This window comes from Mchenga conophoros, linkage group LG8 (assembly GCF_057382185.1).
Source record: "Mchenga conophoros isolate Kocher_MC1m ecotype Shallow Benthic linkage group LG8, M_conophoros_male_GT1.1, whole genome shotgun sequence".
In the NCBI taxonomy this organism is placed as follows: domain Eukaryota; kingdom Metazoa; phylum Chordata; class Actinopteri; order Cichliformes; family Cichlidae; genus Mchenga; species Mchenga conophoros.
In genome coordinates, this window is record NC_140533.1 from 21997716 (window position 1) to 22010278 (window position 12563).

The 12563-nt window shown below is 43.1% G+C and overlaps 1 protein-coding gene across 4 annotated transcripts in view; it reads right to left on the reverse strand.

The window, feature by feature from the left end:
• Window positions 1–9632: 9632 nt before the first annotated feature.
• The window catches only part of usp54b (ubiquitin specific peptidase 54b), a 57969-nt gene continuing 55038 nt past the window's right edge, over window positions 9633–12563 (reverse strand). For all 4 annotated transcript variants that reach the window (XM_085284959.1, XM_085284962.1, XM_085284960.1 and 1 more), the window contains one exon: window positions 9633–11930. In XM_085284959.1, coding sequence (XP_085141085.1) covers window positions 11844–11930 — 87 coding nt within the window. In that variant the 3' untranslated portion in view covers window positions 9633–11843. The remainder of the gene's footprint in view (window positions 11931–12563) is intronic.

The window sequence follows — 12563 nt, forward strand, 5'->3', positions numbered from 1 at the left end:
CTGGAGGGCCCGAGGAGCCTGTCCAGCCGCCATCTGCAACCTCGCCTGGCCCGGCCTCAGCCTCTGCAACCTCGCCTGGCCCGGCCTCAGCCTCTGCAACCTCGCCTGGCCCGGCCTCAGCCTCTGCAACCTCGCCTGGCCCGGCCTCAGCCTCTGCAACCTCGCCTGGCCCGGCCTCAGCCTCTGCAACCTCGCCTGGCCCGGCCTCAGCCTCTGCAACCTCGCCTGGCCCGGCCTCAGCCTCTGCAACCTCGCCTGGCCCGGCCTCCGAGTCTTCGTCTGCCGCAGCCTCCTCTTCAGAGCCTTCGTCTGCCGCAGCCTCCTCTTCAGAGCCTTCGTCTGCCGCAGCCTCCTCTTCAGAGCCTTCGTCTGCCGCAGCCTCCTCTTCAGAGCCTTCGTCTGCCGCAGCCTCCTCTTCAGAGCCTTCGTCTGCCGCAGCCTCCTCTTCAGAGCCTTCGTCTGCCGCAGCCTCCTCTTCAGAGCCTTCGTCTGCCGCAGCCTCCTCTTCAGAGCCTTCGTCTGCCGCAGCCTCCTCTTCAGAGCCTTCGTCTGCCGCAGCCTCCTCTTCAGAGCCTTCGTCTGCCGCAGCCTCCTCTTCAGAGCCTTCGTCTGCCGCAGCCTCCTCTTCAGAGCCTTCGTCTGCCGCAGCCTCCTCTTCAGAGCCTTCGTCTGCCGCAGCCTCCTCTTCAGAGCCTTCGTCTGCCGCAGCCTCCTCTTCAGAGCCTTCGTCTGCCGCAGCCTCCTCTTCAGAGCCTTCGTCTGCCGCAGCCTCCTCTTCAGAGCCTTCGTCTGCCGCAGCCTCCTCTTCAGAGCCTTCGTCTGCCGCAGCCTCCTCTTCAGAGCCTTCGTCTGCCGCAGCCTCCTCTTCAGAGCCTTCGTCTGCCGCAGCCTCCTCTTCAGAGCCTTCGTCTGCCGCAGCCTCCTCTTCAGAGCCTTCGTCTGCCGCAGCCTCCTCTTCAGAGCCTTCGTCTGCCGCAGCCTCCTCTTCAGCTGCCTCGTCTGGTCCAGCCTCCTCTTCAGCTGCCTCGTCTGGTCCAGCCTCCTCATCAGCTGCCTCGTCTGGCCCTGCGCCCACCGGGCCATGGCCGGCACGCCTGGGACTGGAGGGCCGCCGCTGCCTTCCGCGCGGTCGGCCTCCTGAACTGCTCCGTCGTCTCCTTCGCCGCCGCCGCTGCCTTCCGCGCGGTCGGCCTCCTGAACTGCTCCGTCGTCTCCTTCGCCGCCGCCGTTGCCTTGCGCACGGCCGGCCTCCTGAACTGTTTCCGCGTCGCCGCCGTTGCCTTGCGCACGGCCGGCCTCCTGAACTGTTTCCGCGTCTCCGCCGTTGCCTTCCGCACGGTCGGCCCCCTGAACTGCTCTGTGTTTTGGGTTGTTTTCTTGGGCTCCGGTGTTTTCTGTGCTCTTTTGTTTTCTGTTCCGAGCCCTCCGTCCTGGGCCCCCGCCGCCCGCCCTGGGTTGTTTTCTGTTTGGTTTTGTTTTTCTGTGTTTGGGCTGTCTGGAGCCAGCCCTTGAGGGGGGGGTACTGTCACGGTCCTGGGTCTCCTGACCCAGCGTTTTTAGTTCTTTGTGATTTTCGTATTATTGTACTTGTGTGTGATTTTATTTTATGGCTTCTAGTTTTGATCCCTTGCCCTTCATGTCTCCCTGTGTGCCCCTCTATGTATTTATGAGCCCTCGTCCCCTTTCGTGTTTATTCCGTGTCTCCCCTGCCTGTTACGTTGGTGTTCTACTCGTGCTCTCTCTCCTCCTGTCTGAACCTCTGTGCTCCCTGTTTCACCTCTCCCGCCAGTGTTCAGTTCACCCCGCCCTGTCTCGTTATGGCTATCAATGTCACCTGTGTTCCCCGTGTGTTCCCACTCCCCTCGTTAACCCTCTGTGTATTTCTGTCTGCGTCTCCCTCTGTTCAGCGTGACGTCGTCCCTCATGTTGTGTGGATCTCCCTGTGTCTCTGCGTATGTTAGTTTACTTTTCCCAGTTTAGTTTTGTATTTCCTATGTTCTGCCACTCCAGCATTAAAGCTGTGATTTTGAGTTCATCTCCGTGTCTGTGAGTTTTGCGTTTGGGTCCTCCTCCTGCCTGCCACACAGCCGCGCCTTGACAGTAACTCTGTAACTTCTGTCGGTGCTGTGCTTTTTTGGAAATCGAATTTCCCAGAGGAACCCACCCGAGGGATTAATAAAGTTCTATCTAATCTAATCTAATCTAATACAGCCAACCTAACCATTTAGCTGTTCTCATTTACATATCTTTTTCCTATCTCTGTTATAAAGCAATCAAAGAAGTATAAAACTCTGCTCTGATAAAATTCTCCAGAATGGCACCTTTAGTATAAACGCTGTCTGCTGAAGTCTGGACCAAATTTAAAAGATATAGAGATATGCTGAAATATAACTCAGCTGTCAGTGAATATGCCTTGAATGGTCTGATGACAAATGTTCCCAAGTTATTTCCCACATCATGATTTATCATATCAAAATGTGCCTCTAATAGGATTCTGCAGGGACGACTCCTAATCCGCTCTCCCTCATCTCGAAGTCAGCAGGATTTTTTGCATGGGTTTTTTGATTAGATGGCTAAAATGAGTCGGTGATTAACAAAAGCTTTTCACATTTTGTTTTACAACACAAAATACACTTTTGTCAAGGCTTCATTTTTTCCAGAGAAGATGTTTGCTAACACTTAGCTAAATAAGACTACAGAAGTTGCTGGGGACGTGATGTCAAACACAAAAGCCTGGTGTCACAGTTTGAAGTTATACAACTTAGGTGTAGTTCCCAGTAGATTCTCATGCTGTTTAGTTGTTGTATGGATGGTGATAAGACTGTATGTGCCCAGCTAAACCATGCCCTGCAAACTTTTCACCAGCAGAACAAACCAAATTTTGGTGGTGAAATCTTCTCAACCATTGTTTGGATTACCATACTCTAAATCTAACTAAGCCTGCCAACCAAAGCATGCAGCTTGCTAATATTATAACTCAGACAAGTGGAACGCAGTTAATTTTTACATTCTGTGACGCCATTATGAGTATAAGCCTCTACTCACATGTGGAAATATGCTTTATTTTGTTGATTTCATTAGAAAAAAAATTTCATTAGAAAAAAATGGGTCCTACATGAAACTGTTTCATAGGTTTGTTGAGCTGTTGTATGTGTGTAAGATGGTCATGAGTTTTCTTTTGGTGCTTTGAGGACCATTTGATTCATTTCCACTATATTTCAGAAAGGGAAAGACATCTTTACATATAACATCTGCAAGAGTAACCCTGACTCACACCTAAATAACTAAAAAGGTATATTTGGTTTTGGAGTGGAATGTCCCTTTAAGTCATCCCATTTTTTTTGACACTATAGCACCACAAAACTGGACAGTAAGTATAAACCTACAGTATTTTTCAACAGTTACAACATCGCTGCGTGTTTAATATAGTTCCACTTTTGTTTCAAACAAGTTCCTGCAACTGTCGATAAAACAAATACACTTCTAACTTTTGCAAATTTACAGCCAATGCACCTGAACAACAGCATACTACAGTCCCCCAAACAGATCAGCAGGCACGAGGATGAATGAACAGCCTCCTGACACTTCTTCACAAAGCTACCGTTTGAATTATTTATTAGATTGTCATCTATTCTTGCCCAGTGTCCTCAAACCCACACAAAACCTTTAAGAGAGAAGTAAACGAAAACTGAAAAACAAACAAAAACAAATGAACAGTTCAATGCATCAGTGCATTAAATATTACATTTATTGATGAATGGATAATTGAGGAGTGAGGAAATTGGAAATGAATGGCTGAGTCTGTGCACGTGTAGTGAGTTAATGGGTTTAAGTCGCGGTTGCTATGGTAACAATGCTGTCAGCTGCATGCATACTGTAACTGCGTATTTTACCCCCTTGTTAACGTTCATTCATTCAGAACTACACGCACACACATTACGGTAAAGTACAGTGTTTTGTCCGAAATTATAAGAATGAGTCACCGCTTCATTCACGAAAAGAAAAATACAAGTTCAACTTTAAAAAGAATGTAATTGAGAAAAGACAAAAAAAAAATAGACCAGCAACATAAATAAATAAATAAATACTTATGGCACAGGGGTTTACAGAGGAGGAGAAGAAGTCACGCCTGGGTGCAGCACAGGGACGCGTGAGGTAAAAATACCCCAAAGTTTCTATTTCTTTCTCGTGTAGGCTCCTCTCCCTCCTCCGCTCTGCGCTATTTTTAGCTCACGATGACACGAGCGTCTGTCTGCCACCGCACCGATAACCGCACGTGAGCCCTCCGCACGTGCACCTCTCCCTATGACAGGCAGCTTTGGCGTCAGACACGACTCTCACCGCTGCCAGACGAGAAGGGAGAGAAAAGAAAGACAGCGAGGAGGAGGAGGAGGAGGAAGAGGAGGAAAGATTACTTCTCATCAAAGAAAGCAAACAACTAAAAATATAGCCGGCATTTTCAGCCGTGTTTTAGCAGCTATTTGTGAATGTAGCTACATTGCTGGAGCCTGGCTACCTGGTGTATGAGGCTAATATACCATGTCGTGCTGTCGAATATAAAAACAGCCTCCTTGTGTAGACATGAATAAGTCATTCATGGTTTACAAAAGAAAGAAAGATAGATAACAGATAACCCACTTGTCTCAGTTAAGGTCACTTTTTATGAATTAACAATAAGGAAGAGACTGGACAAAAATAAAATCCAAGGAGAGTTCCAAGGAAAAAACCACTGCTGACAAAAAGGAGCACACATCTTATTGATCCCCAAAACTTGGGAAAATATTCTGTTGACTGATCTGAGGTCTGAGTGATTTCATAAAAAGAGCATCATACCAGCAGTCAAACATGGTGGTGGTAGTGTGATGGTCTGGGGTTGCTTTGCTGTAACTGATCTCTACAAGAAATTCCTGAAGCAGAATATCCGGCCACCAGTTCATTCACAGATGCTCAAGCGCACTTGGGTTATGCCTCCACAGTGCCAGTTATTGACAACACCTGCTTAATAGGATTTTGTAATGAAACACCTTTATATTTTGATTGGAACACACTGGGTAATGCTAAGTCAAACGGATGATCAATTATCAGTGGAAAATGCGGATGAATAAAGAATAAATATGCAAATTATTTTTCAGGGGCCATTAATGCCACAGCTGTTGGTGCTTCGGGCAACAAATGCCAATAAAAAAAAAACATTGCCGCATCTGGAAAAACAACAAAAACAATCAAAAATCAGCACTCTGATCAGAAAGAAGGATTTTAAGTAAAAAGAAGCTCTTTTATGAAGTTAACAGTTTGGGGGCATCAAGTTGCAAAGCTGGCTTACTCTCAAACCGTGGATTGAAGTTTGTTTACAATAAAGTGCAGCTCTGTTTGCTCACTTAAGGGTTTGAGGTTCTCCCTGAGCCGGGGACCACACATGTCTCTCTGCATGATGTGGGTTGGAATTTGTTCTTTCTTATCACTGTGTTTTGATTTGGGTTCTTGGATTTATCCTGGAATTCCTGTAGGCCATTCATTTTCAAAGCTGATTTTCTATTTTGTGCACTTGCCCATGTGGAGTTTGCACTATGTGTGACCTGGTATCACGGTAGTTCCTTTAACTTCCACAGGACTCCTGCTTCTCTCTGAGCATATTATCTCTCCAGTAAAGAGCTTCTCCAGACATTTTTAAGCTTGGCTTTGACAGGTTATTGAGTTTGCTGTCATCTGTATTTGTGGTGATGTATCGTGTTCCCACACTTCATTACTATGTGCTTCCTTTAGCATGAATGAGAAATTTCAAAATTAAGTTGACTCTAGGCTCTTGAATCAAATCCTTCACTGTTCTTGTAACTTATATCCAAAATAGAAGCTTGCCTTCCAGGGAAGGTAATTTCTGTCGACCTCTTGAGCCAGAGTGAAATATGTGAAAGGTATTGGAGAAATTTCTATAAATTTTCTGGTCATCAGAGGGTAAGTGCTGTTGACTGATGACCCTTTGACTTGTCTACTATCAACACAGGTTGGCACTTTGGTGTTTATTCGAATATCCTGGCAGGTCAAAAAGCCTGTGTATTTACAGTCAGCACGGCTTAAGAGCCTGTGTAGGTTGAAGCTGTTTCCTTGCTTAGGCCTGCAGCATTATTAGAGCTCAGAACAGCTTTTACATATTATCACTGACTGTTGTTATACATACCCGACAGAAGTGAATGTGAGATCTCAAATGTCTAGCACAGTAGGTTCACATACAAGCCAGTTTTTAACCTGTGAGCTGTCTGTGATCTCTTTTTGTACTGTAGTCCAATTAGTGCAGCTAATAGTCCAGATCATTTAACTGCTAGCAAAGTGGACATTGTGTGATGTCACCTGGAAGGTCTTACCGATACTAAACCTTAAACACGAACCATATGTCCGGCAGTGGAAACTCATCTGAAGTGGATTTTTTTTCCTGCTGTGGAGATTGTGAGAAAGGAAAATTCTGGAAAATAAACTGACCTAAGTCCCAAGTATCATTTTCCGGTGTGTAGACGTTCCTAAATTAGATGCTAAAGGATAATGGCTAAACTGTGTTTTTTTTCTTAGACTTAACCAAGTAGTTTTGGTACTTAAATCCAACCAAACAAGAACTGAACAAGAAAACCTAAAATTAAAAAAAAACTTATGATTCATGCCACCTCTCTCCCCAGCTGTGTGGAATTGTTTCTCCACTTCCTCAGTGAAGAAAATGCCAAGATTGGGATTTTTACCCTGCACAGCAAAAGAAATTTTCTTCCTGCTGAGCTCGGATGACCTGATAGTGTCACAGATGTATTGACGTCATAGTTGCGTTTTTTTAATACAGGTGCAACAGTTCACACTCATTTTCGAAGTGCCTCATCACACCTCTTGTCTCAGTGCTGTGCGCTGACCTCGGATCAGCATTCAGGAGTTAAGATGTTCCTAATTACCTTCAGGTTGTCTGGATTAGTTTCAGCCCATCGTCAAGTAATTTTATTTTCTCAGTTTTTTTCTTTTCTTCTTTGAATTGTTCGCTCTGGCCTTCTGCAAAATGGGATTCATGTAACTTCATAAAACCTCACACCAGTATGCGGTGTTAAGAATCAACACTAAGTGGGGCTATGAGTGTGAGCAAGTGAGAGCTTTTATCATTACAGACAATTATCTTCCCCAAATTAAATGTATTGTCATCCACAGTTGGAAGCTGGCAGCAGTCTTGTTTTATTCCTGATGTAGATTTCATGGCTCACAACAAATTCTTTGACTTGCAGTTAGCTTTGCCTTTTCAGTGTTTGCGTTTGCTCATCCAGGGGCTCATCAGTCTTCTTAACAATTCTGTTTTCCCCTTCTTTCAGTTATCCATCGGCGGCACTTTTGTTTAAAAGGTGAAAATGTGGCACTGCAATTTCCTTCAGTGTTTTTTGTTTTGTTTTGTTTTTTTCAGAAAACCAAAGCCTTGAAAGACACTTGAATCATTTATGCTAGTATCTTTGTTGAAGGCACCATCTCCATTTATTCTCTTTATTCTGACCCACTTCCTTTAGTGCAGCCTTATTGTCTTTACTTTTCCTTTCACTACTGTTCTCAGGTTGAAATTACTTCTAACTGCGGTTCTCACTTCAGTTCTATTGTTTAGTTTTATAAGAATGAAGAGATAAAGTGCTGCAGAGAGGATGCAGGCAGTCTAACAAGGTGTAACCGAAAATTAAAACTCAGAGTTTACCTGACAAACTGATAAAGATTAATCTTTACATGAATATTTTTCTGCAGTGCTGTGGTGGTCAGACTGCTTGACTAATGCTGAAGACATTTGCAAGGAAGATACACACTTCTCTTAGCAACATCTCATTAATTAAATTTGAAAGGATCCCACTTTCTATTCTGACTCCAACTAGAAACAGTGGCATGACATCAAATTAATGCAATGTTGTGTGTTTTATATGTGATCAATCAACTTTCTCTGAGTAGCTATATAAAAATATATTTTTCATGTGTTCATTATGGAAGCTCAGTTGTGTTCTTGATAAATAATCATCACTTATACAAAATTCACTTCATCATCAGTGTGCATCTTCTTGATTATTGCACTGTTCATGGCTTCCGTCATCTCTTCATCTCACTCTGAATCTTTTGCATTTGCTAAAGATGTAAAATATTTATTTCCTCAACACACAGTTTCATACGTTCAGTAGTAATAATAAAAGGCTGCCTGGGTAAGTGCAATGTGTGTGCGTTTGTGAGGGTGCTTATGAATTATATCAACACTACTGTGCATGAGTGGGAGTGACTGATTGTAGCGGGTAAATGCAAGTGGCAGGCCAGCGTATCACTGCTTACATCTAGTGGTAGGCAGGCTAACTGCAGACTGACCTAATGGAAGACATTAGTAATATAGCTTCACAGTTTCACACACATTTAAACACTGTTTAAGAGAAATATGATGCAAAAAAAAATTTGTAGCAGTTTTTTTTCAAGTACTGCAGGAACTAACGCTGGTCAGTTACTGATCCCTAAACAATATAAATGATCCCTGAATAAATTTAGAAAAAAATTGTATTAGAATATACAGAATATTTTTTATTTCGTTTTTGAATATTTAAGTGATTAAATAAATCCATCAATAAACTTCTGGCATAATTACAGCTGAATATTTGACCACTCTTCTTGGTAGAACTGGTAGAGTTAATTCAAACTGGTTGATTTCTTGGCAAAAACCCCGCTTTTAAGCACAGACCATAAATTTTAGGTAGGGTTGAGAATCAGCACTATGGAACGGCCATTCCAGAAGTGTAACGTCATCCTGCTTGATGGATTTGAAAACCAGTTTTGGATCACTGTCCTGTTGGAACAGCTAATTATGTCTAAGTTTCAAGCATCTAGCTGTTAATTTGCAGTAAAGCTGAAGAATTTGGAGATCGTCCTCCTTCTTCATTATTCCATCCACTTTGTGGAATGTATCAAGATTACTGACAGCAAAAAAAAAAAAAAGTCTCAGAGCACGCTACCACCATGCTTGTCTAACCTTAAATCCTCCATAGATATGTCTTGTTTTTTATTTGGTTTGTCCATGTGGGCAGCTGGAAATCAAGCTTGAAGGTATAGAATTTGTAGCTGGGACATCTTTCTTGGTTGGCATGCTCTCGGTCCATAGTGATGTACAGAAAAACCTGCTTCACTGAGGACAGTGACGCTGGATTTCCAGCAGTTTCCAGTTCATGACAGACTTGAGCCTTGGTGGTTGCTGGGCTGTTCCTGAACATCCTAACCAACTTAATTTGAGGTTTTAGAGGGCAATTAGTTTTTTACACAGGGTCATGTAAGTTTGGATTTTTCCCTCCTTAATAATAAACACCTTCATTAGAAACTGCATTTTGTGTTTTCTTTGTGTAATATTTAAATTTGTTTGATGAGCTGAAACACTAATTTTAAGCATTACTATTAGTTTCACTGACCAAAAATTCTTAAATTTTCTATATTTGAGGAATATTTTAGCTGTAGATTAGTGTATTATATGTAAATATATGAAAAACACTGCTTAAGAGCTTAATTAGTTTTCCTGTTAATTTGGATTAAGACCAGACTGGTGTTGGTTTCTTTTTTCTTGAAAGTTAAGTTCTTTTCGCTCTCCTCCCCACAAACAAATAATGAAACACATGTTACGGTGGTTACGCCCCCTTTGGGAGTGCATTGTTAATAACTTTATTGCAAAAATACAGGTTCCCTCTTTCCCCGAGCAACACCACCCCAGAACTGACACATAAAGTCTACACACACCCACAAATAACCATCTTTGTCAGTTAGCTTCCCACCCTCCTCTAACGCAAACACACACTTTCATCCTTTAGTTTACATTCATTCGCTCTTTCTCCCTCTTGCTCTCTGCGTCCTCGTTGCTCTCTTTTTGCATTCCATTGGTTGAAACATAGCAGTAGATGCAGAACAACAAAGTTCACCAGCAGCAATAAACATGAGATCTTCTCTTCCTCCTCTCCGTGTCTCTGCCAGAGTCCATGAGAGCACCCGTGAGGGGTGGGCGTGTCTGCCTCCTGACTGTCTCCAGTAAAGGACTGTGAGGGAAGGTTGATTTGCATAGCGGACTCATGCGCTACAATTGGCTACATTCTCCCACATCCAAAAAAACAACAACAAAAAAAATCCAAAAACACAAAAAAAACGAAGAAAAAAACAAAAATACAACCACAAAATCTGAACCTAAATGGAAAAATAAATTCTTACTGTAACTCTCTGAGTTAGGTGCCATCCTTTGGTTTAGTTACAACGTTCATTCAACATCAGTAAATTCTTAAAGAACATTACATTGGCCTTTTGTTTAATAAGGACTTTGTTAGTTTATACGATATTTAACAGAATAAAGCATATAATAAAAGTACTCTACACACGTCAGAATGCTACCCAATAAAGGGAAGAGTGAATTAAGTCGTAATAACTGTTCATACAACTGAGGAATGGTTGACATCTCTGATAGCTCACTGGCTGAAAATATACCTCTAATACATATCTATCATATAAAGCATGTTCATATTAGACATGTCACTGTCTTAGGTTGAAGATGAGCATTTTTCTGAACACATCTGAGGTCTCAAAACCAGTTTCAGTGGGAGGAGGGAGGGGAATAATAAAGTGTGAATTCATAAGTGTCACTGAAGTTCACCTGAGGCCTTGGAGTGAAAACAAACGGCATCGACTTCTCTCCAGCTGCTCCACGTTCAAATAGCCTTCAGAAAGTGCACTTCTGCCGAGTCACCTTGCAAAGTGCACTTGAGTCATCTGTTTTCATTGTTAAAAGCCTAAGAGAAGGGTTTCCTAACCTACATTCTCTCATTCCTTCTAGACTTTCCTCCGCTGCTGGCCTATTTCTGGTGCTACTGTTTCCTGTTTGGAACAAAGAAAGCAAGCGAGAATATAAGAGAGCAAGAAAAGAGGAGCAGAAAGAAAAGAAGAGGGAAAGAAGCAGAGAAAAAAGGAAGCGCTTTTCTTGTTCAAGCTCCCGGTAGAAACGGGAGAGCTGTCATTAGGTCGGCGAGCGGTTTGGGGGCAGAAACTCCAGCTAGACACTTGTGAAGTGCACTCCACTCCTATTTGAAATGCAGACATGAGGAAGTATCACTTTAAGTTTATCAATATTTGTTAATTATCATTATCAACATTCCATAAGGTCTTATTAATTAACATACAGGTTTCATATGTGAGTTTTCTGTACACGACTTAGTTATTAGAGAGTTCAGTCTCGGCAGATTAACTGTGCGCACACACAGGAAGAAAAACAAACCCAAAAACAAAAAGAGAAAAAAATATGGCTGTCCATCTGAAACAGACCTAGTTCAGCTACGTGTGCGTCCAACAAGAAATGCCCGTGAAGAGAGAGGAAGAGGCGTGGCTACTTGGTTAGAGTCCCCCCCTGAGCTAAAGGTCCTGTGGGTTGGAGGGCGAGTCTACAGAGAGCTCTAGTCCTAGTTGGATGCGGCTGGTGAGCGACTGCTAAAAGCAGCAAGCTCACCTGGAAACCCTCTGAAAACCCCAGGGGGAGACGAGAAACAGTCCCGGAAAGCAGGGGGAAAGGTTGAGGTTGTAGTTGGGGGTCAGAGTGACTGCATAGACAGAATAGTAGGGGGAGGAGGAAGGGAGGAAGGCAAGAAGGGGCTAAAGCAGGGTGCTGCAGGCGCTGAGGGAGGCTCTACGTCAGTGCAGATGTGCATGTGTGCGTGCATGTGTTTGCGTGTGCATGTCGTCTGAAGGAGGAGGAGGAGGAGGAACAGGATAGGAGCTGAGTCGATCCTCCTGAGCCGATTCCAGGTCCGTCAAGGTGAAGCGGTTGTGGACCCACGTGGATGGGTTGCGGTAAGATATTAGTGAAGCACTGAAGGACCATGGTCTGAGGAAAGCTTGACCCCCGTCAGACACAGCCAGAAACTCCCTGAACTGTCCGACAGCTCCTGGACATGAAGATAAAAGGTCAGATTAGTAAGAAGGTGCACGTCAAACATGACAGATGTGGTCATTCACAGGAATATGCACACATGCTTCGATTTTACACATGTATCTTCAATCATGGGATTTACAGAGTGTAAAAGACACAAACTGTCACACACTGATGCTTTAAACACAGTTTTCAAAGATCTCAAGAATTATTTCCCCAAGCTCTACTTAAACTTGTCCCATACAATCTGATAAACTATAGCTGTACAGCATCCCAGGGGAAATCCCTGTGGGACACCTTAAAAATACTACGCTATCTTTTCTTTTTGTACATCGATACAAAAGCAGAATCTTATATATCTATAGATATATATATCTATATAAGATCTATATCAAACAATGCAGGATGCAGTGACACCTCTTTTTAAGATGTCATTAACAGATATTTGACTGTTGATAAATAAAAATTTAAAAAACCTGTGGTGATAGAGGCTAAAATTTCAGAACAGCCATGCTACTTCTTTATAATCAGCATTTATTTGCTTCTTTGGCCCAAATGGGGAGATTAAATTATAAACTGTGAGTATGGATGCAGAATTTCCCAATCAGTGCATCACCCTCAGCTTCATATAATCTAAATAGTAAAATCT